Consider the following 23,757-nt stretch of genomic DNA (forward strand, 5'->3'; position numbering starts at 1 on the left):
CCCACTTTCACATAAGACAAGATCGTAATCAAAGGCCCCTTGTTTCCTACTGTTACAGAACAAACTCTACCACGGCAAATAATAAACTGCGTGTGCAATCAGGGACTGGACAGAACAAGGAACAGCGCAGCAAAACGCACGGCGGGAGGAGAAATGCGCGGCAAGAAGGCAGCCGGAGCTGGAATGTCACTAGAAAAAGCACACGCATTCAACACGTGATTTGAGAACTGGAGAATAACAGTGGGAATACATTTAGTAATTAAAGAGGGTGATTTCTCTCTTAAAAGAGATACAGACCAATCAGAGGCACAGAACTAAGGGAGGGAGGGTGGGAGAGGAGGGCAAAGAAGGATGTATAAAAAAAAAGGCAAATTCATTTTATAAATATGTCTCTATAGTAACCAATGGGTAATTTGCTAGGTAGGAGAGGAAGCAGAATTGTGAGTAAAACAGAGAAGCGTTTACAATCGCTGCTTGAGTCCAGCACTGTAATTACGGAGCAGAGTGCAGGAGATGGAGGGACTTATAGAGAAATACAGGGGAAAGATAAAAATGGACAAGAGAGGAGGACAAAGGAGCACGGCTCCTTTTTTGTGCTTTTGGTGGAGGGAACAGCGGGTGCTTCTTTTGTTTGGCCTTCAAGAACGACGCAGTGGTAAACATTCCTCCTTGTTCGTCCGCGTGGCTCTTTTATTCTTTCGAATGTCGTTTTGTCCCATCTCGCCACGCCACCGGCTTGGCCTCTGGTGAAGGTGACGCAGCCGGACCGCCGGCCTACTCGCACCTTCGGTTTTCCGGTTAAAAACAAAGTCAGACGTGACAAAAACGAGAAAACCAAAATAAATAAGCAAATAGATGGAGGGAGAGGGGTGTACGGGCCTCAAAGATGGCCAGAGAGAGAGAGAGAGAGAGAGAGAGCGAGAGAGCTGAATGAAAGGCACCATTAGGGCATCAAACAAGAGAAGTGATGAAGGGGGGGTGTAGTGGGGGGCAGGCAGGAAGAAACGTAAAAGATGGAGGCAAAGAGAATGAGAATCAGCGGCTGAGAGAGAGCGCATGTGCGTGTGAGTTTATTACGGCACGGCGGGTAGCTTGGCGTCGGCCTGTGTCTGCGCAGATAACAGGATTAGCGTCCTCCTGACACACACCGTACAGCGGGGACATGGGGAAAGAGGGAACAGGGGAGGAACAGCGAGGGAGACGCACACAGAAGTGACACTGATAGGGTTGAGGGATTTGTGGAGAGGAGAAGAAGTAGGAGGCGCAGTAAATAAGCGGGGTTTTGGCTGACTGGAGGAGGCACTACCCAGGCCTGCTCGTCGGCGCTGCTCCCCTGTGCTCCGCTCCATGGCACTGAAGTGAGCCTGCAAACAGAAAGAGAGGCCTTCCAAAGGGGTACACAGGGAAGCTTATGTACATTTAGGGCAAGACGCAAAGACGCATAATCCACACGACAAGGACTGGAGAGCTCTCCCGGCAAGGAGGATCTCTGCTTTTTATTCAGCCTGAGCTTTTAATTAGCAGTAGCTAATTCAGCTGTTTGTTTTCACTGGATGAGTTTAATCCCCTTATTTGCTCTACAGAAGCTAAATTCACACAGATAAATGTGAACGCTGCAGCTACGGGCATGTTTCCCGCCATAACATCATTGCTGTGACTGCTGGTCATTGTTTTTCAGCTGAACGGTGACTTCAAGTTGTGATTTTGAACAAGTGTCTTTTTTTTACATAAATGATCCATGAGGTTTCTCTGGCTGAATAAACAGGAAGCTGTACAGATCTGCACATTCAGAATCAGAATCAGTTACAATTCAGATTACGAATTAAAAAGGTTAAAACAGGTCGTCAAAAGGAAAAACAACAACAATAAACAGAACAGCATCATGTCCACAGCTAGCGCGCTGTCTCAGGTTTATTGAACAAGGCAGAAGACCTCGCCGATTTTGACAGCGTGAATGAACCGATCATCATAAGCCTAAAATTTAGATGCGATAAACACAAGGGAAGAGTCTGAAGGAAACATCACAGGTTAACAGCCAAAAATAATAAGACCTATTGTAAAAAAAAGTGAAGACATGCTCCATCTGGAAAGAAATCACTAAGAAATATTTTCACTGCTGATAACACCAGAGATATACCGCTTTCCAAATTATTGATGATGGTATTACTGAATTAAGAGAGATACATAGCCACTTTATTCAGATCATGCTGTAATGTAACACACACATCGATAGCGATGCAGGACTGCCACCCATGGCGGTAGTACTGATTCCTGCCACTATACCGTCCCAGGAGACTCTCTGCACAGCGGGGCGGATTAATTTATACACAGACAGAAATGGATACACATAGCGCAGATATACATACACTGCTTCAGGAGTTACAAGGGGGGGAAATTATCGAGGAAAGCTACAAGACGGATTTAAGAGAAACAAACTTAATAGAGACTCAGAAACTATAGTGCCATTGTGGTATAAAGATTAGGTAAAACGTTGTAAGAGTTATTTTTATCTGAAACGTAGTAATAAAGGCATGACTAATAATTCAGATCACATACAATGCATAGTAAGAAAGCAATCTGTTAAATAATCATGCGCCGAAGTCAGAATGTGACGCATTCCCTTTGTGCTTTTACCAAATATTTCATGCAGCTAATTTTCAGATGGGAAATGACAGGCAGGAGGATGTATTAATCAGAGAAATGTGATATATTGTTATTCGACTTTCAAAACGAAAAACAAATTATCCTTAAAAATCGTCAGGAGCCAATTCTATATTACTGACGTATATTTGACGTGCAGCGCACCTTGCGAAAGTATGGAATGCGGTCCCGCCCATTCCTTTCAATGATTGGTCCAAAGTTTTCGCGGCCCCGCCCCTTACCACGTCCCTTTCCTGTAGTTCGAGTTGGACTAAAATCAAGAGTAGTTAAACTTCAGGATTATTTGCAGTTATGAGCAGCAGTGATACAATGCAAACTGTGTCATTGATACGACTGCATTAAACTGTCGCTTTGCAGTTTGTTAGTAACTTAATGGACTGTAGGTTTTTTTCATGGTGTTCTGCGAAAATGACAACAAATAGTTGATTTTAGGTGGTTTCAGTTTTGTGAAAAGACTCAGACGCAAAACCGGCGAATGTTTTGGAAAATCAATAGGCACGCTACACTTTGATTTAATTTTTCAGTTTTTTTTTGTGTTTTTCTATAAACTCACTATGCAATCATGCAATTTTTGACTGTTACATTGAGGACAAATGTAGCAGCGCGGATTTAATCTGGTGCCATTTGCAGGGAATTATAACCCAGCGTCTAAAAGGCATCTTCACGGCGCCTCACCTGCCTTTTAATCGGCGCCCCACAGTAAGATAGCGCAGGCAGTCATCGTGCTGAAGGCGCTATGGCTCGGCTATGGTGTGCCGGAGCACCCTCGGTCTGCACGATGGCGGTGTTGGTGCTCCAGGTGGTCTCCACAACACTGGCCCGGAGACACGCCATCTACTGGAACAGCACCAACACAAGGTATGGGACGACATGGGTGGGATGGAATGAAGTCATTCCGATTAATTACCCGCGTGTTTATTATCTCCAGAACATTTCTAATACCATTTCATATGTCACGTTGCGTGCAATGCCACGGAAAAAATGAAGCATTGTTTCGCACTTGTATGAGCGTTTCGTGCGATATAACAGGTATGACTGGTATTCAGGTTTTGGTTTGGGACTGGTTACATGGCAGTCAGATGACTAACACAGGAGCCTGTTTGAGTGGTGCCGCATGTGTCACCGTTTGCCTGATAACCCGAGGGCCTCTGCAAGGACAGTGTTTAAGCGTGGGCGGTGCTGGAAGGGTTAGGCGTTCGCACAGTGAACCCGGCTCCATGCCCTGTCACAGTGCACTCCATCCGCACCCATTTCGGGGTGGGGTGGATTGGGGGTACTGGTTTCTTCGGGTCTTGGTCCGCATCAGCCGTCACATGGTCCCTGTTCTCGTGACTTCGCCGGGTGACTGTGTACTTTGTGAGATCGCTCATTCTCCGCCCACTGAGACCTCTGCAGACCCTTCATGAAAAAAGCCGAAATGCGCTCGTGTTTCGGCTGGATTTGGGGAGCGTCGCATTGCAGCTCTGAGGGGGGGGGGGGTGCTTTAGGTCCTTGAGGGCTTGGCGCCCTTTCCGCTTCGTGGATACCTGGTAGCCGATGAGTAATTAATCGCTAGTGATTTGGTGCCACGTCTTTAAAGACCTAGATCAAATCATTGGGTCATTGATGGACTGAAAATCGGCTACCCAGAATGCAATACTATCACATGATGACTTGGATGCGGGATACTGCAGCTGAGGTCGGTGTAAGTGTGCCCCCCCCTCCCATCTGGCAGGAACTTTTCTCACTGTTCCCCGCATCCTCCCTTTTCCCATTCCGTCACACCCTCCCTCCCCTACCATTTCTCAAAAGCCGTGGCCCAAACGGACCCCCCTCCCCATTTCTACACCTTCATCCTCCCCCCTGGGTTGACAGATTTCGCTGCCAAAGCAGTCAGAACAGACTCAAAAGACTTAAAATTCGGGTAAACCGGGAAGCATGTTAAAAAGAAAAAGCACACGCATAAAAACAGGACAGGTCCTTTCATTTTCCTTGCGTTTACCAGCAGAACAAGTCGGAGCACATCTTTTGAATGCTTCGAGGCCGGGGGTGCCAGCCCCTTTCCCGTGGTTACTCCGTCATTTGCCGTCTTCTGTCGGCCTTTGCATGATTTCTCGCCTTCCCCGCTACGTTTGAGTCCTCGATCGCTCTCCGTCTTCCCCACTGGTCTTTAACGACGGCCGTACGCCTGTTAGCCATGCTTTATTGGATGGCTCTTGTACAGATGCCTGCTGTATAAGTATTAATTCCAATCCCGTGCAATTGAAATTTACCACGGCTGAGGAAAAAACCCACGAGTGAATCGGCGAGGAGCTGAGACAGAATTTTGTTTAGAGGAGTAGAATTGCTTTTGTGCGGTGTGGCTATATTTCTAGATTATTTCTTAAATTACACCCCCAGTGAAACGGTAATGCGTAAAAATATATGTGAGCGCCTGCACACGCACAACCATATTTTATGCATGCTGTACAGGATGGCCAGTGCAAACAAACAGGCGAAGCGGCCGATTCTGCCAGGCCGGCGTGTTCTCTGGCGACAGGCTAAAAACCGTAATTTCACTCAGTCAGAAAATCTGCGATTGCACCTCTTAATGTGTCTCACACTTCGGTCAGACTGTTCCAATTTGTAGGAAACCTTCTGCGGTCCCATCCGTTCCGCGGCAAATAATTAACTTTGAAAATCTGAGAACGACAATCAACAAATCCAGTGTGAGATAATTACATTTTTTTGTCCCGCTAACAATGCAAAAAGAGCACAATTGTCTCTTCAGAGCTGGCTGGCCCTGTTTTTCTGCTCCCTGATAGGGTCGCTGGTCCAGCTCATTGTCCTACTCTCTCTATCCATGCAGCTGCCGACGACTCTAGCTCTTTTATTTATCCTGAAATGTTTTGTAGCGCTGCTCTAAGGTTTTATTTTTTTATTCACTCTGCTCTAGTGCCTCCTGCATTGGATGTGATGTATCTGCTTGATATTTTATACATTTAATAAACTTTCATTACTATTGTGTAGCTTTTTGTCTTATGTGCCGGTGTCGGTCCTGGGCTGTGTGATCCTAGTCGCTTCACCATGCTGGCCCGCCGAATCCTTTCGCGTTTCTCTCAACACCCGTCAATCAAAATTCAGAATTAATGGCTCTGTTTTTTTCCTTTTAAAATTAATTAGCTCTATCTCTTACTGTGAAGCGCACATCCTGTTGTGAGCAATTAACTGCAGCTTGTAAAGTCCATCTTTAGTAAGATGATTTCCCTCGAAACTGGAGGGCATGATGACGAATTCGAGTCTGGTTGAAAAGTTTAACCCCACAGTGGTTTTATTTCCTAACGAGCTCGTCTCCGCTCACCTCGGGAGAGGCGTTGACGGCAGGTATCCGGACAACACCGTGATTGGTGGAGACTGGTATGGGCGTGGCCACGGTCACCGCCCTCAATGTCGCATCTAGCCGCAGGCTGAGGGGTGGCTGCCCCCGGGCTGGCGTGCCGTTATTGACGTTGGCAGTGCACCTCCCAGGGCGTTACATTTAAACTGCGCTGAGAGGGCACCACCTGGCCCGTGGGATTGACTTTTCGACTTGGGTGTTTGCTGGGAGGGGGGTAGCCAGGGGCCGATCTTGCTTGTGCTGGCGGCTACTGATTTATGTCAGACTGCAGGCTGAAGTTATGTTTCTTATCACTGTCAACAGCGTGCTCAGATTTACTGCCATCACAGCCTCTGTGTGTGTGTGTGTGTGTGTGTGTGTGTGTGTGTGTGGGGGTGGGGGGGGGAGGTTAACGAATTGGTGAAGGGACAGAATGTGCGGGGTTAGGTCTGAGCGGCATGGGCCCTGCTCTCAGAGGCGTCGTAGGCCTCTGCTTGGGTGTTAGAGCCACACTGCCCATCCTGCCTACCCCCTCCCCCCCACCACCACCACCACCACCACCGACGGAAAAGGCATTATCGCCATGGCGAGCGGGCCGAGGGATGGAAAACGCATTAGGGAGGGATGATAGGGAGGAGGCTGGCTGGTTTGGGCTCCCAGGCGGCAGGAGAATCTGGGGGTGGATGGGGGGGGGGGGCGGAGGGAACGGCAGGTTTACAAGATGGCTGACAGCAGGCTGAGGTAAACGGTGCTGGAGACTAGTCCGTACTGCGTAACTGCTAACCAGTAATGCGGTGATTCATCAGGATGTTTATGAATAAAATTTCTGTCAGTTTTTTTTGTTTATGTGTAATATTTGTGTGGGTTGTGTAGGTAGGTTCACTGATGTGTGTGTGTGTGTGTGTGGGGGGGGGGGGGTTGTTTACATTTTCTGTCTTTTGTTCCACATCAGTTTATATTCAAATAAAGTCAGATGTAAAAGAGCACATTCATCAATTGTACGCAGACATTGCACTTGTAATAAAATGAATATTTAGCCATAAAACTATAGCCCTTTCCTGAAAGCAACTTTTAGTGCTTATAAAACAATTCCTTCAAATAACACAATTTCCAATTTGATTTCAGACGCTTTAATTTAAAATTTAACCTATAAAAGAAACCCTCAATGTGCATAATTAGCATTTTCGACTGGAATGGAGAAGGACAGGAAGTTTTTCATTGTTCTCAGGATTGTAAGAGCTGGAACAGTGATTCTCCAGAAAAGATGGAGAGGGCTTTATAATATTAATAAACACTCGCGTCTTATTCTATTACCTATAGGAGAATAAAAAAACATAGAGATTACCCTCCACTCTCCTCCACTGTGCACGGATTGTTATTGCTGCGGTTGGTGTTCCTGTTGCTTCCTGGGTGTGTGTTTTCTGTCGGTGGGGGTCTGCCTCGCGTGATCATCGGGCTGTCAGGCCCCACGCACACACATGTCACTGTGGCTGGGGAGGCACTGGCGTGTGTGGATTCCAGGTGGGTTGATGGGGACGGATACAGGGTGACGAAGGTACGGTCGCAGACAGGATGAGAGATGGGCAGAGAGAGGGAGACGGAGGGAGAGAGATGGGGAAGGGAGAGAGAGAAAGGGCACTTTTGTCCCATGAGATTACAATGCAGTGACCGTGAAAGTGCTTAAATAAACAGTGTGAGAGAGTAGGAGAGGGAGGGAGAGAGGGATGGGGATGGCGAGAAACGAAAGGAAAGGGGTGTGAGCGAAGGGGTGCATAACCGGGGTGGGGTGGGGTGGGGGGGGGGGGGGGTTGGCGGTGAATGTGAAGTGATGGATGAAGAGGCAGAGGACGACGGCGAGGGGGGCTTTCGATGGAGAGGCCCCCCTCCCGCCCTTAAATAATTTAGCCTCTCTTCGTGCTCCGGGTCTCCCGGCGCTGACATCCCCTAACAAGCGGCCCCCAGCCCCGGCCGGCCTCATCCTGCGGAGGGAGGGGCACCGCTGCAGAGCTGCGACCCACTTTCCCCGACGAGTCCCGGGCGCGCAGCTGATTTATCGCCGTGACTCGCAGGCGCGGTGCGCCCCCCCCCCCAGGCCCCTCCTCCAGTGTATGCCGCTCTTACATCTTCCTCGCTTTCGCTGTAACCCATTTATACAGGTGGGGCCTTGCTGGGGTTGGGGGCCGGCGTGCAGAGTGGAGGTTCTCTCCCCCCCCCCTTCGGCGGTTTGACCCGCTGTCTTTCCTGCTCAGACTTCTCACTGACCCTGAGAGTCTGGGGACCTTCAGTTTACAAATGCCTCCATGTGGCTCTGAGCTGCTAAGGGGGGGGGGGGGGGGGCGGGGGCTGTGTGGCCCCGGAAGGCTGCCCCTCTGACCTCACTCGCCTTCCGGGCATGCCCCACCCGCCAGCGAAGGCCCGCTTACGGTTTCGCCCGAAGCTGACGCCTCCATCACTGTGTCATGGTCATGCCCAGGTGAGCCGTGGCTCAGTACCCCCCCCCCCCCACACACACACACACCCACCCGACACAGCCTTGGTGTGAGGGAGGCCGCTGTGTCACTGTCTCATGATTCTCCAGCAGATGGTACTGGACGGTCCTGCGCCCCCCCCTCTTGGGGCAGGTGGGGGTTAAATTGCGAGAGAATGGGGATCGGGGGGGGGCACACTTTATGGGGCCAGCGAGATAAAGTTCACCTAAAGAGGGTTCTACAGCCTGCAGTGGATTGTGCAGGTGCCTGGAAAGTGTTAGGAGAGCATAACAAGCAGGCCAGCAGTACTGCATGCAGACGGGGACGGGCAAACGCAGACGGACGCAGACACAGTGAGGCACCCACACACAGATGTGGACAGGCACGCACATGCAGATGCGGATGGGCACACACATGCAAACGCAGACGTGGACAGGCACACACACGCAGACAGGCACAGACAGGCACGCAGACGCGGACAGGCACAGACAGGCACGCAGACGCGGACAGGCACAGACACGCAGACAGGCACGCAGACGCGGACAGGCGCGGACAGGCACAGACACGCAGACTGGCACGCAGACGCGGACAGGCAAGACACGCGGACAGGCATGCAGACGCGGACAGGCACAGACACGCAGACAGGCACGCAGACGCGGACAGGCACACACACGCAGGCAGGCACGCAGACCCGGACAGGCAAGACATGCAGGCAGGCACACAGACCCGGACAGGCACAGACAGGCACGCAGACGCGGACAGGCACAGACACGCAGACAGGCACGCAGACGCGGACAGGCACAGACACGCAGACGCGGACAGGCACAGACACGCAGACAGACACACAGGCAGATGGGCACTAGAGAACGTGCTGGAATCTTCTGTCGGTGCTAGGCAGACTCCCCAAGTGCAGATCTGTCAGAAAGTCCCTGTGGCAGCTCCGAGCGGATCAATCGTGACCCGCGGAATGACGAGCAAATGAGGCGACGGGCAGGACGTGGGGGAGTGGCGGGGGCTGTGGGCGGCTGATGCTGTAAACGAGTGCTGGGGGGGGCAGCCGGGAGGTTCCCTTTGTTTTCCCTATACCTCCCAGAATGCATTTGAAGACAGAGCCCCCCCCAATAAACATTCCCTCCTCCTTTTTTTGGGGGGGGGACAGATGGCCAGCCTTGCAGCTGACTACACCGCTGCCCACTGCCCCGCTTGGATCTCCTCACCCGCGTGTGGGGGGGGGGGGGGCCTGTCCGTCTGCCAATGTACAGTGCTGCCACCTGGGGCGGGGGGTGTGTGCGGGATGTCAGGACTGGGGGCGGGGGGCGTCCGTTTGTGCTGCACAGACACGTGGCACCCGGAGGGGTCATGCTTGGGGTGAGGAGGCAGGCAGGTGACGTGCCTCTCCCTCCGTCTCACTCCCTCTCTCCCTCTCTCCCTCCCTCCCTCGCTTCGCTGGCTCAGGAGCGCCTGTCTGTTCCCCTCCTTCACTCTGTGATGGAGAGATGGCTACAGGAGCCGAAGGGCACTGAAGCGATGGAGCCCTTTGGGGGAGAATGTTCTTTCTTTTGCTGTCTTTTCAGTGCCCTGTCGGTGGTGCCGGCCGGTCTCCTCGTCCCCCATCTCCTGGTCCGTCCCCGGCAGGATACGGGACCCTGCAGCCTGGCCCGGTGTCGGCCCGGCGGATTGGGCCTCAGACTGAGGGCCCCCCCCAGGTGCTTTCGACACGTTACTCCTCCACCTGTCCAACCTGGACACACTGCTGCATTCCTTCCGCTCCCTGGCATCAGCCTGCGTGGTAAATGCGGCGCTGCAGTCTCGTTTGCCCCCACTGCACGTCAGCACAGCCGCTCTGGGGTTATTTATAGTGTTTCAAGTTTCTTGCTGTCTCGTTTTGCACCATGAAGCAGGGGCTTCCTATCCCAGTCGGGCTTTTGGCCCAAACGAGTCCTGCCTCGCTGACGGTTGCCCCCCCCCCCCCCCCCCAGGTGAGGCGTGCACGTCCCCGCTCCAGTTCCGCTGGGGGTGTGGTGCATGGGGCCCCACCGCAGGCCAAACTGGGGGCCTTTGGGCGTCTTCATCAGAGGGAAGAAACACATGGGGGGAGGCGGCTGTCAGCCTTTGATGCACGTGCCCTGCGTGTAATTACCTGAGTGGGAAAAGGTGGGGGGGGGGGGGGGGCAGGTGGTTCTGGGTACCTGCACAGGAGGGACTGCTTATAGGCAGACAGGTGGGGGCGATGTCCCCTTCGGTTGTTGATTTCCCATGATTCCGCCGCAGTTTCTCTCTCTTTCATAATTCACAGGTTTCCTGCCAATTTGGGGGCGTTTTCCCCTCTTCCTGTCGATGGCCTGTTTTCTGTCCCGAGATCGAATCAGCATTTTCTCCGGAAATGAGTCTCTGGATATTTACCTTCATTTATGTAGCGCTGGGTGTGAACGTCAGCCGTATGTGACTCTGTTGGGGGGGGGTCAGTTAATTGAGATGTGCAGTTGTGGGCCGGGGTCGAGCGCTCAGACGCAGCATCGACCAGCATCGCGGCCTGTCGAAGTCACGTTTGAGCCACTCGCGCGGATCAATGGGACCCGTCAGGCTGATTCATGGCCTGGGCGATGTCACTGGTATCGATCAGCGCGCTGGTTAGCTGGTCTTGCCCAGGATGTGGAGTGGAGAGGAACCGGCGAGGCCCCCCCGTCCCAGGCATTGATCCCCCACTCGCGTCCTGCCCTCTCCTCCACCTGCTCTCCTGTCTTCCTCTGGTATTTTTGTCTCTGCTAATCTCATTCTCTAAATCTTGGGATCTTTCTTCCTTTACTTTCTTTTATTCCTCTTTTCACCTTCTCTGCTCCTCCTCCACTTCTCCCTGCCTGTCCCTCCTCCCTCTCTCCCTCCTTTTATTCTGTACATTTTCCCTCTCTTTCACACTGACCAATCCCCCCCCGTTTCCCCTTGCCTGTGTTCATTCTCTTCACTTCCCCCCTTTCCCTCCCTCTCCTCTTTGCTAGCTCTCCTTCCCTCGCTCCGTTGCACTCCTGTGACGACCCCCAGTGGCAGATGTGGACTTTTGGCCTCAGCCACACATCCTAACCCCCCCCCGCCCCCCCCTGCGTGGAGCAGGACCAATTAAAATACATCTTGTCTCCTCCCTGTCTTCCCTAGGACGCTCTCTTGGGCCCCTAATTAAAACGGAGCTCCTTTCGTTTCGTTTCCTCTTTCTCTCTCAGCGCCGGTGGTTTTCACCTCACCCCCCCCCCCATCTCTGTCCATCTCAGCCAGGCTGAGGTCCGTATTCTCGCCAAAGCATCACAGGCTCACTAGACGGCCGTGGAAAAAACAGCCCCTATTGTGAATTTGCAGAGGCCTTATCTTGATGATGTTGTCTAGTCGTGCATATTTGGCTCAGGGGGAATTTAAGGTTTCTCTGATCGCGGATATTAACCATATACTGCCCCCCGCCACTTGTGGCCCTGCTCTGGTGCCGAACCCGAAAAGCCCCCCTCTGACCCCAGTCTTCGTCATTCTCATGGGTCACCCCTCAGGCAGCAGCTCAGCTGGGCCCGGTTCTCCTCTGCTCTCCAGTTCCGTAGGAATCTGACTTCCAGAGGCAGATTTCCTCAGTGCCGCATGGAATATTGGGTCTTATTTCTCTGAAATGATTCCACAGGGGCACGGATATGATCTGCTAAAATAGTTTTCAGGAGGAAACACCCCCCCCCCCTCTCCTTAATTGTCTCTCCTTAATCTCAATGATTATCTCCTTTTAGCCGATTTGCCGCGTTCACTTGGATTTGCGGCGGGTTACAGTATCTATGTTGCTGTTTTGTGGTAGGACCGGCTCCTCTCAACAGCAGCAACCCTGTCGTGAGACCCGGGACTTAACCTCCAGAATTCGGAATGGGTCGTCGGTAAATGGCCAGCTGTACTTATTAGAAAAAAAGAGCAAAAGCTTTATCTGGGTACCTGTTTTTAGAATAGTGGGGTTGCTATTTCAAAATACAAATAACAAGGAATTGTAATAATGGACATAAAGGTTAGATATAAGACTACAAAGATGAATCATTTTATTTTCAACAAAGGCTATATTTCTCAATATTTTTAAGAATCATCTTCTGATTAATTTTGGTGCTCCTCTGAGAAGCTGGAATATTGGGAATGCACGGCGGGTTCCCCAGCGGAGTGACCTACACCGTCTGCGCAAATGAGTTATGTTTGTTTATTTCGTTAATGCGTACGTTTCCTTTCTTGGTTGTTCGCCGCTGACATGGAGCCATTCGTTCCCACGCGGTTTCATTACTCATCATCCCGTCATAGCGATTCGTATAGCCGTCTGCTAATGAGGAAAAACATGACAGAAATAATCAGTGTATCACTGTCCATCCAGTCTGCCGGAGGGTTAGCATAGCGCCACCCACAAGAGTGTCCTGGAGGTATAGACTCTGACCAGGCAGAATGCTTGGATGATGGGTGGATGGGAGGATGTATGTACGAAAGGAAGGAGGAATATATGGATGGATAAATGGATGGATGTATATTCTGTATTCTGCGAGTTTTCATTCCTCTGTAGAGGGGAGTTGGGACTTTGTTTATAGAATTTCATTATACAGCCCCCCCCCCCACTGGGTACTTTTAAATAAATATATAGGATAGTTTTGCATGAATTATAGTATTCAGTCCTGATTAGTGAGTGATTAACGAATTACCCCCCTCCGTCCCCTCTGTTCCAGACTAGTCAGAGGAGACTTGAGCGTGCAGGTGGACATCGGCGATTACTTGGACATTTACTGCCCGCACTACCCCCCCGGGGTGCCTGCGACGCCCCCCCCAGAGACCCTGGCCCTCTTCTTGGTGCGGGAGGTGCAGTTCCGGGGCTGCGTGGAGACGCAGGCCTCGGTGAAACGCTGGGAGTGCAACCGACCACACGCTCCCTACGGACCCGTGCGCTTCTCGGAGAAGATCCAGAGGTTCACGCCCTTCTCCCTGGGGTTTGAGTTCCTGCCGGGCCACCGTTACTATTACATGTGTGAGTCTCTCTCTCCCTGCGTGTCTCTGCGTGTCTCTGTGTGTCCGGGCCGCTCTTAAAATAACCCTCTTCAGAGTCACGCCCAGATTTTTTGCAGCAATATTGGGATTTACATTTAAAGCAGCTCTCTGTGTCTGCAGAGATGTGTGAAAATACAAGCTTATCATTGGTCTATTTATTAATTTTTGTAGCTATTCAAAATTTGTAAATTTTTTTCCCCTTTTCATACTTAGTTTTATGTAATTTTAAATGAAAAAAACTTTAGTAACTGATTTTTAAAAAAAAAAACACACCCCACATTTTTATTTTATGCTTCATATTTTTATGCCCCGTTTACTCAAAAAAGTAAAAAAGTTAATAAAAAAAAAACCGTGATGAAAGCTGATTATCGTTTTGTTGGCTTTGGCTTCAGTTCAAGTCCCGGCAAACCATTTGGAGAGAGTGTGGGAGCAGAGGCGGTCGCTTCGGAGTTAAGCCTGTTCGCAGAGAAGGCGCTGGGGGCAGGGGGACGGAAACGGGGTAGAGGGGCTGGCGGAGGAAGGGGGGCGAGATGGAGCAGGTAGAGGAGTGGCAGAATGGGAACTGTAGGAAGAAAGGGGCTGACAAGGGAAGGACTCCCACAAGGAAAGAGGCAGGGGGGGGGGGAGTTTTACATAAATTACTGCTGTGGTTTAAGGGACAGTGGTGGATTGTTAGGACAGAACGGCTGCCAGACGCTCTAAAGTGAGCGGCATTGTGGTGGCCTGTTCCGGTGAAGGCAGGGTTGCTGCGGATATCGGGGGGGGAGGGGTAGGTCCTGGTCCCGGTCCCCTGGCTAAGTGGAGTGCAGAGGAGACGGTGGCTCGCTGGGTGACCTTTGACCTTGGGGAGAGTGCAGACGTGTCCTTTTACTGTGTTAATTAAGTGTTAATTAAGGGCTGTGATATTTATGGAGTTGGTGTTTACTGCTGACAAATTTATGGTTAGATTAGAAGATGCTCTGTGTGTGTGTGTGTGTGTGTGTGTGTGTGTGTGCATATACATACCCCAGACAGGATTTTTTTTAATTTAAAGAAATGTAGACTAAATGACCCAAAGACTCATTTTCTATCAGTGAAAATCTCCAGGATGCTAATAAATCTGCACGCGATAAGCTAAGCAGCACTGACCTGCTGGCTGCTCATCACTCCTTCCTCCTCCTCCGCTCCCTCGTCCCCTTTCTTCTTTTCTCCCTCTATCCTGTCGACCTCACCATTCCCCTGCCACCGTATTCTCCTGGTAAGTGGATGCTTTGTGCCTGTGCCTGTGTCCGTCTGTGTTAGTAGGTGTGACTGGGCTCTGGGTGGTGTGGGACACCAGTGGCTCAGGGGGCAGTGGGTTAGGACTCTGTGCCTGTGATCCAGAGGTCGTGGGTTCAAATCCCACAGTAGACAGAGTGATTTTATGGCCTTACCACATGTGTAGAGGAGTGCCCTGGGGTGACTTTAGGCCATGCTGTACTCCTGCATGTTGAGGAGGTGCCCATAGGCTGGCCTTCCAGGTTCATGTCCACCAAACAGATGGATCTGAGTCCTCAGCTTCAGTGGTAATGAAATGCAAAAGTGCATTTTTTGCAGACTCAGATGTCTGCTGGCCTAATTGGACCGTCACCCCCTCTCGGATGATGAAGCGTTCCGTGGCATCAGCCTGGCTATTCATTACTGTATTTTTGCCCTGATAGTACGTTCCCACTGGCTGCATGTCAGCCACGTGAATAAATGCGAATGTGAATTAGCGGCCCATTAATTTCCGAACGCTCTCCGTTCCGCTTTTGGACTCGGAGTTCGCCGTGGCTTTTCCCCCGCACTGATGGGATTCTCGCTCTCTCACCCACACCACCCAGCTCTTCCCACGGAGGATGGACCTCCCCAGCGCTGCCTGAAGCTCCAGGTCACAGTATGCTGTGAGTCAGGTAGGTACCCACCTTGGCACCCCTGCCAATTCCTTCACAGATGGGTGTTTTGGGAGGAGCCCCCCCATCCTATGCCACAGCGCCCCCCCAACCCCCCAGAATACAGTTTTCCCTGACTCCCATCTGCATTCCACACTGTTCATTCTGCTCTACTCTTCCCCCCACTAGCTTTCTGCCTTGTCTCCTCTTCTGCCCCCACCCCACACACCCCAGTTTGCTTCTGTCACCACACCCCCCCCCCCCCCCCCCCGCCTACTCAGGGCAAAGGTGTAGCTACAAAAACAGTGTTTCAAGGTCTCCCTCAGCAGCCGAAGCACACGTTAAAATCCCAATAAAGCCCCCACTAACACAGAGAATTGTGATTTAGATGGGGGGGGGGCTTTGTTCAGGATGGGGGCACATGGTGAGCCCTTAGCTTAATAGGCAGTGCGTGTCCTGCTCTGTTTGCGAGGTCGGTTGCCCTCTCCGAGTTGATTTAATACTCTGGAAGAGATGTTGACCTTCCAGTCGAATGAGCGGATTTCAGGGGGGGGGGATCGGCGGCCGGATGTGAACGTTGCTGTCTGTAAGCAGCCGACGCAAAGCTAATCTTCTCCAAGTCCTCATTAGCTCCCCCGGTGGCTTTTTTTAGTCTGCGATGAGTCTTAGCATCATTCCATAAATCTGAATTATTTAAAAGATATTTTTAGTGATGAATGAATGATGAAGTTCTCAAAGTTCTCCCCTGGTTGGCTGTACTGCTCCGCGTTTAGCCGGCCGCTCATTGTTCATTCCTGTGAGAAAACACAGTAGTTTAGCACTAAATTATATATACATATCTAGCACAGCATGAACATGTTGGTGTTGACCATCCATGCTCTACAGCCAGCCGAGTAGAGTCACTGGGCGCCTGTCACTGGCAGCAGGAGGGTCACCCTGGACGGGACAGCAGTGCTATGGAACACACTCTGGGCTCGGTCAGTTCTCCTCACTCCTTTGTACAGCCCAGGAGCAATGGGAGAGAGCTGCACGGACATGAGGGACCTGCGCCTCCATGGTTATTATCAACAATGCGTATGTGAAGACCCCCCCCCACCCCCCCCCCCTGCCTGTAATGGCTCCTGCAGGCTTCCTGCTACACGCCCCTCCGCCTGCGTCCCACATGAGACATATTTCAGTGCCAGACACCGGCGGGCTGTTAACCGCTCCGGCCACGGAGATGCCGGCCGCGGCCCCTCCGGAACGCTCCCCCTCCCGTTTGGCAGCTCGGCGTCACTCTCTGCTTTAAGTCCATATCGCCCATCTCCACCCCCCCCCCCCCCCACTGTCCATGCAGGTTCCCTGAGCGAGACTAATCCCGACTAAACTCCAGGAATCCCCTCGCCCCCTCCTGCCTCGCCGCCTCCTCCCTCTCTCCTGTTCTGTCGCTCCTGGAGTGGCACTAATCCCCCCCTCTCTGTGTTCCTTCTCCTCTTCCCTCCCTCTCTTGTTTTTATGATCTGTCATCAGCAGAGCAAAACTAAGCTCCGCTCTATCCACTGCTATTTCCTGCCCCCCCACCTTTACAGGCCTGGCTGCCCCCCTCACCCCCCGCAGTCCCCCCCCCCCCCCACATTTCCTCTCTTAGCCTCTCTCTCGCCTCCCTGCCGCCTCTCCAAGGTAATAGTCCCAGTGGAGTCACCTGGTTAAATGCAGCTCTTATGTCATGGCTGGCCTTTGTCCATTACGCCCATTTATTATAGCCTGCCTCACGTTCATCCCAGCTTCTGCTCTGGCCAGAGTCCTTGGTTGTATCTTCCCCTTAAATTCCCGTACACCTGCCAGGGTAGGCTGGGAGGTGTCTGTGGTCATCGCTGCGTTTCTGCCTCCTGTTTCAGCTGCTCCGGTTAAGTTTGTACAGAGAAGAATTAAGGCATGGGGTTGGATCAGCAATGGGGGACATAGGGTGTGTTGGATGTCTGTAGGGTGTGTGGGATGTGTTGGGTGTGTAAGGTATCTGTAGGGCATGTGGGGTGTGTTGAGTGTGTAAGGTATCTGTAGGGCATGTGGGATGTGTTGAGTGTGTAAGGTATCTGTAGGACATGTAGGGTGTGTTGAGTGTGTAAGGTATCTGTAGGGCATGTAGGGTGTGTTGGGTGTGTAAGGTATCTGTAGGGCATGTGGGGTGTGTTGAGTGTGTAAGGTGTCTGTAGGGCATGTGGGGTGTGTTGGGTGTGTAAGGTATCTGTAGGGCATGTAGGGTGTGTTGGGTGTGTAAGGTATCTGTAGGGCATGTGGGGTGTGTTGGGTGTGTAAGGTATCGGTAGGGCATGTGGGATGTGTTGAGTGTGTAAGGTATCTGTAGGGCATGTAGGGTGTGTTGAGTGTGTAAGGTATTGGTAGGGCATGTGGGGTGTGTTGGGTGTGTAAGGTATCGGTAGGGCATGTGGGGTGTGTTGGGTGTGTAAGGTATCTGTAGGGCATGTGGGATGTGTTGGGTGTGTAAGGTATCTGTAGGGCATGTAGGGTGTGTTGGGTGTGTAAGGTATCTGTAGGGCATGTGGGGTGTGTTGGGTGTGTAAGGTATCGGTAGGGCATGTGGGATGTGTTGAGTGTGTAAGGTATCTGTAGGGCATGTAGGGTGTGTTGAGTGTGTAAGGTATCGGTAGGGCATGTGGGGTGTGTTGGGTGTGTAAGGTATCGGTAGGGCATGTGGGGTGTGTTGGGTGTGTAAGGTATCGGTAGGGCATGTGGGATGTGTTGGGTGTGTAAGGTATCGGTAGGGCATGTGGGATGTGTTGGGTGTGTAAGGTATCTGTAGGGCATGTGGGGTGTGTTGGGTGTGTAAGGTATCTGTAGGGCATGTGGGGTGTGTTGGGTGTGTAAGGTATCTGTAGGGCATGTAGGGTGTGTTGGGTGTGTAAGGTATCGGTAGGGCATGTGGGGTGTGTTGGGTGTGTAAGGTATCGGTAGGGCATGTGGGGTGTGTTGAGTGTGTAAGGTATCTGTAGGGCATGTGGAATGTGTTGAGTGTGTAAGGTATCTGTAGGGCATGTGGGGTGTGTTGGGTGTGTAAGGTATCGGTAGGGCATGTGGGATGTGTTGGGTGTGTAAGGTATCTGTAGGGCATGTGGGGTGCATTGTGTGTGTGTGTGTAGGGTGCATAAGGTGTCCATAGGCTATATGCAATGCAATTTTATTTATATAGCGCATTATCACAACATTACATTGTCTCAATGTGCTTTACATTTCTGCCACGTAAGGACCCCCCAGTGAGTAAGCCAAAGGCAACGGTGGCAAGGAAAAACTCCCTAAGAGGAAGAAACCTTGGGAGGAACCAGACCCAAAGGGGGAGCCCATCCTCCAGGGGCCGGCAGATGAGTCAAACAAAACAAGATGATATGACTAAGCTAATACAGGGGTTGAAATATCTGTCTCAGTGCAGCGGCCGACTGGTGCAGGCACGGGGTGCTTGATGCATGATGGCAAGATCAACAGTGGCACAGCCACTGGTGTACAGTGTGAATGCCGTAGTGTGGGATATCGGAGCTGGGTGTGGTGTTGGTTGGTGTCTACCTCCCTCTTATTCCTTGTTCACTGTAACACTGTGCAGTGTTAATGAGCATGGCGGCTGTGGGCAGGTGACTGGGCCCCAGCCCTGACAGCGCCCATGCAGCAGATGCCCATTAGTACTGCGCAGTGTTAATGGGCATGGCGGCTGTGGTCGGGTGGCCCGGACGGCCCCCAAATGGCAGATGCCCATTTACACTGCGCAGTGTTAATGGGCATGGTGGCTGTGGTTGGGTGGCTGGGCCCCAGCCCAGACGGTCCCCATGTGGCAGATGCCCAGCCGTTTAGCCCTCACACAGGAGCGGCCCTGCATCTCCTTCTTCCTTTGCCAATGCTGTTCGGTCCTTCCTTCAGTTATGGTGTCTTATTTAACGACCGTCAGCTGTGACTGCCTGAGGCGTAACAACTCCATGATTAGGGCGTCAGCCTCATCGTCCCTTTCGGGAGTTATGGGTTGGGGTGCTGGAGGGTGTTTGGATGTCGTCATGGTGGTGACCTGGTGCTGGCATATTATCAGCATGTCAGCTGCAACTTTCCTGCCCACAGCCCCCCGCCCCCGACTGCCCCCATCGCCCTCCCAGCTTCTCTCTTCCTTGACTCGCCAATTTCTTAGGACATCTTGTCAAAACATTAATTCTTGTGTTGTTTTTAGCCTCTCTCCCTTTCTCTCTTCCCCCCCCTCCCCTGCTGGGAAAAGCCATTACAGCCATTTCTGCTTCTCTCTAATTGACCCACCCCTCCTTTTCTCTCCTCCTGCCTCATGCCCCCCCCCAGCGAACACACTATCGTGGTCATTTTCGGTCCCCCTCTGCTCGCTTTTTCGTTTTCCTCCTCTCTCATTTGTGTCTCTCATTTTCCCCACAAGTCTCTACATTGCCACCCCCCCAATTCACTAGCTCTGCCCCCCCCGCCCCGTCCTCTTTTATCATACAATTCCCTCAGACTTCATTCACTGAGACGAAGTTAGTTTTTTGCAAATCTATTTTTTTTTTCCGCAGATCCGCCATTTTGCCGCGGAGCAAACGGGCGGCCACGTATTTCCGGCTCCACGCCGCGCTCCGTCTAAAATGGCGGTGGGGGGCGGGGGTGGGGTGGGGAGAGGGGCGTCGCTCTGCAGGAGTGGGGGCTTTGCTGGGGTGTGAAGCGGAGCGGCTAACAGCACCGACGAGGAGCACTGCCCTGCTAGCGATTCCGTTATTACAGTGCCGCTCCAAGCGCGTGATACGGAAACTTCTTTGCTCTTCCTGGTTGGGATGTTCGGCCAAATATATGCGAAGTCTTGGTGTAGCCGTGGCTAGAGACGTGTGTGTTTAAGGTTAACCTGGTTCAGAATGATACGTTGACTGGTGATGCGAATTTTGGATGAATGTTGACCGCATTTCTCCGTCCGTGGTTTTTCTTACATGGCTGAATGTGACAGGAATATGAGGACACTTTCTAAAGTGATGATCCTAAAAAACCTCTGGGTCACAGTGCTGCGTGTCTCTTGGTCTGTCCTGCATGTTCACGTGTGTGCTGCTGGAGTGCATGACCACGTGTGTTCACTGCTGCTGGTTTTCCAGTGTCCTGGAATTCGTTGCATTAGAACATTAGAAATGTCTGTTTCATCAGAACCACGTGCATAAATTTCTGCCACCACTAGGGGGCACGCGAGAGTCCAGGCTGGCTGAGATAGGCGTACCGCCCCCCCCCCAGTTTGATTCTGCTGAATCGTAGGCTTAACGTAGAGTTTCCTCGGAAATCGATGCCATAGTCTGGAGCTTACAAGTTATGTGGGGCGACAGTTTGAGACGGGAGTCCGGCGCCCTCCGCAGGACGCGTCGATACTGCGCCTCTCTGATTAAACGCCGTCTATCAATAACCATGATCTAGCGTGCAGCATTTAACAAGAAACATAAATAGATAAGATAGGAGTCAGCAAGGGATCGTGTTTAAGGTGCAGCGCAAATCGCTTCAAGTGCAGCGAGAAATTTTCAGTTAGGCATTCGCACTTTCTTGGCCTGCCCCCCCCCCCTCCGTTTCACCCCCATTTCTCCCACTCCCCCTCCATTATTTCCTTTTAGTCTGACCCCCGCTGTGCAAATGACACCCAGACACAAATGCCCTCCCTCCCCTGTCTCTTTCCCCCTCTCTATCTGACCTTCTTACAATCTCTCCTTCCCCTTCCTGCCTTTCTTTTTCTGTTTTTCTCACACTTCTTTTCCTCTCCTCCTCTGTCTCCCTTCCTTTCTTCTGTCCCCTCGTCTGTCTCGCTCTGTCACTCTATCTTCGTCTCTTTGTAGGCTGCTGTCCTTGTTTTTTGCCTGCTTCTCCCGACTTTCATTCAGCAGCTCTTCGCACCCTCTTTCTGCCCCCCCCCCCCCCCCGCCCCTCCCTTTCTTAGTGTTTCTCTCCCCGACTGGCATTTTACTTGCCTCCTCCTCGCTTTAAAAATGGATCTGCCCTGTGGCCCTATAAGTTGTCCTGTATTTATTTGTTTTCCTGCACACTCCCCAGATGCACATTAAAACTTGCAAAGATCGGAATAAGGACTTAATAATGTGACTGACCTTCTGTGTGTGTGTGTGTGTGTGTGTGTGTGTGTGCGCGCGTGTTTTTTTAACCCCTTTCAGGGTCTGAACTGAGACCCCGACATGGTAGGTGCTTTCTGATTTCCTGCTCTGTTGTAAATCTCCTTGATGTTGCTCTCCGCCGCCCCCTACAGGCACCGCAGCTCCTCACAGCTCTGTCTCGACGCCAGTGACGACCCCGCTCCTGCTCTTCATCTTCCCCCTTCTCCTCCTCTTCCCCGGTGCCTGACCTGACCTTGCACGGGCTGCCGCATGTATGGCCCAGACACGCAGCGAGCACCCGGCCCGGCAGCCAAGAACGCACCCTAGCCCCCATGATTGGCCGAAAGCACTTACCTTCCTCAGATAGAAGGACGAGAGTGGCATGCAGATAGGGGGCTATATTTGCATGCTTTCTAATTCTAGGCACATGCCAATTTAGTCTGGTCATTGGCTTTGCACGTTGCTTATTATAAGTTCTGCACAGATGCAGGTGTGTAGCCTGGTGGCAGTCTGAGCCTCGACCCTTCCACCCGTGTCACCGCTGTCATTTCTGGAGTGGCACTAATCCCTGCCCGTATTTCGGATAACTCCCCTCCTCCCGGTCCCTCTCCCTCTCTGCCCTTCCAAGGCCCTCGAGGTCCCGCATTCTCTTCCCTGATAAAAGTTCGCCCTGAAACGGACGGACACTAATCTCTGATCAAAAGCCCATCCTCTCCCCGCCCCGCCGCTCGCCGTTTTCCTCCCCTTCATCTCGCGTCCTCCAGCTCCCGCTGTCGCTGTGCTGTAATTGCACGTTGCCGCTCAGCCGAGCCAAAGGGGATGGGAGGGGAGCAGCGGATGTGGGGCTGAGCGGCGCCCAAATGGGATCAGACCCGGCGGCGGAGCTGGACCCAACGCTGTACCACAAACCCAAACCACGTGAGATCATGTGGTATTTTTGTACATTGACTTCAGCTGGCCACACAGGGACAAGGCGGAGATGTTTAATGGGAAGAAGGACCAGCTGGACCAGTGGGGACATTAACTGAGATGGCACCTTTGATGAGAAAGGGGGACCTATGAAGTTTGTTTAAATGGATAAAACATCAAAATCCAAAACACCTATATAAACATTTGGCAAAGATCTCTGCTCTTGTGTTTTACAATATTAATGACAGACTGGAGTAGGTAAACTGTGCCTAATGCTTCCTTTCCATTCACCACTGGAGCAAAGCTATACGAGCCGATAAGGAAACTGATTAATGATCAAAACTGCTTGGAGCTGCAAGTTCTCGTGCTGATGCTCCTAGCTGATGCGGTGCTACAGGAGGCTGGGCTGTCCACTTAGTTCTGGATTGCAGCCAGCACTGCTTTGTCAGTCTTATTTGTTTAACATGGATTTAATTAAAGCAAAATTTTACTTTAGGTCCTTCGGATATCAAGGAGGTTTCTGATACGGATTGGCATCCCTTTGATGTATTGAATGTCTCACGTGAACGATGAAGAAAACGCTTTCATTGCTCCCGCTTCCTTTCTTTAATTCCTTAAAATGTTTACATTCGTAATAGAAATGGAAAATTTTGGAATACTGTTTAATTTGATAATAAATATTGATGAAGGCATCACTCAAAGGGACTTGAATGGTATATAGCTGCAAAACAATAATATTCATTATCTTGAGAGCCTTTCTGTTATAAAATATTAATTCTCAATTGTTTTGGAATCAAAGCTGAACTGGTCCTGGAACAAAATGGTTTTCGTTTGCAGTTCTTTTTCTTTCCTTTTAACACTGTCATATCAGGATAATTTTATAAATGGTAGCTACGCATGGAGACAGTTCTGTGTGTTAAAAGGGGTTGCAGGGTGTGAAATGTGGAAGCTTTAACCTAGTTTAACTCCTGATTCAGACTATATCACAGTTGCCCTGTAGGAAAATGTATTATTTTTGTAATTGGTATCTTTTTTCACATTTTAGTGAAGAATTTAACATCTTCTGTGAAGAACTACAGTCGGGGTCCTTAACAAGGAATAAAAAGTGTATAGTTAATAAATATGATTCCAATAAGCTTCTGTGTGTGTGTGTATGTGTGACAGTGTGCTCTTTGTATGCATTAAGTACTGTTTTATGTTACAGTGGTCTATGGGGGGGGGGGATGGTATGAAAAGCAGTGTAAGGTTCCGCTCTTGCGTGCATATATAGAGCGATAAAACACTATAGGGCTGCAATAAAGGGAAATTAAGCACAGCATGCCACCACAACAAACACACTTAATCTGTAAGTGAGGAATTAAAAC

At 51.2% G+C, this 23,757-nt stretch overlaps 1 protein-coding gene across 2 annotated transcripts; it reads left to right on the forward strand.

The window, feature by feature from the left end:
- Positions 1–2,917: 2,917 nt before the first annotated feature.
- efna4 (ephrin A4) lies at positions 2,918–23,528 on the forward strand. Of its 2 annotated transcripts, none has more exons than XM_023806290.2 (4): positions 2,918–3,519; positions 13,179–13,474; positions 15,336–15,404; positions 21,637–23,528. In XM_023806290.2, exons 1-4 carry the CDS (start codon positions 3,398–3,400, stop codon positions 21,729–21,731), a joined length of 582 nt encoding a protein of 193 aa, XP_023662058.1. In that variant the 5' UTR covers positions 2,918–3,397; the 3' UTR covers positions 21,732–23,528. The 2 variants fall into 2 exon arrangements, with proteins under 2 accessions (XP_023662058.1, XP_072572790.1); XM_072716689.1 differs by lacking the exon at positions 21,637–23,528 and adding an exon at positions 18,626–19,990.
- Positions 23,529–23,757: the final 229 nt, after the last annotated feature.

This window comes from Paramormyrops kingsleyae, chromosome 9 (assembly GCF_048594095.1).
Source record: "Paramormyrops kingsleyae isolate MSU_618 chromosome 9, PKINGS_0.4, whole genome shotgun sequence".
Classification (NCBI taxonomy): domain Eukaryota; kingdom Metazoa; phylum Chordata; class Actinopteri; order Osteoglossiformes; family Mormyridae; genus Paramormyrops; species Paramormyrops kingsleyae.

Coding starts and splice junctions, on each gene's coding strand:
- efna4 (XM_023806290.2), top strand. CDS start 3,398: ATGGCTCGGCTATGGTGTGCCGGAGCACCCTCGGTCTGCACGATGGCG. Junction 13,475..15,335: donor CCACCGTTACTATTACATGT/GTGAGTCTCTCT, acceptor CACACCACCCAG/CTCTTCCCACGGAGGATGGA. Junction 15,405..21,636: donor CACAGTATGCTGTGAGTCAG/GTAGGTACCCAC, acceptor CGCCCCCTACAG/GCACCGCAGCTCCTCACAGC.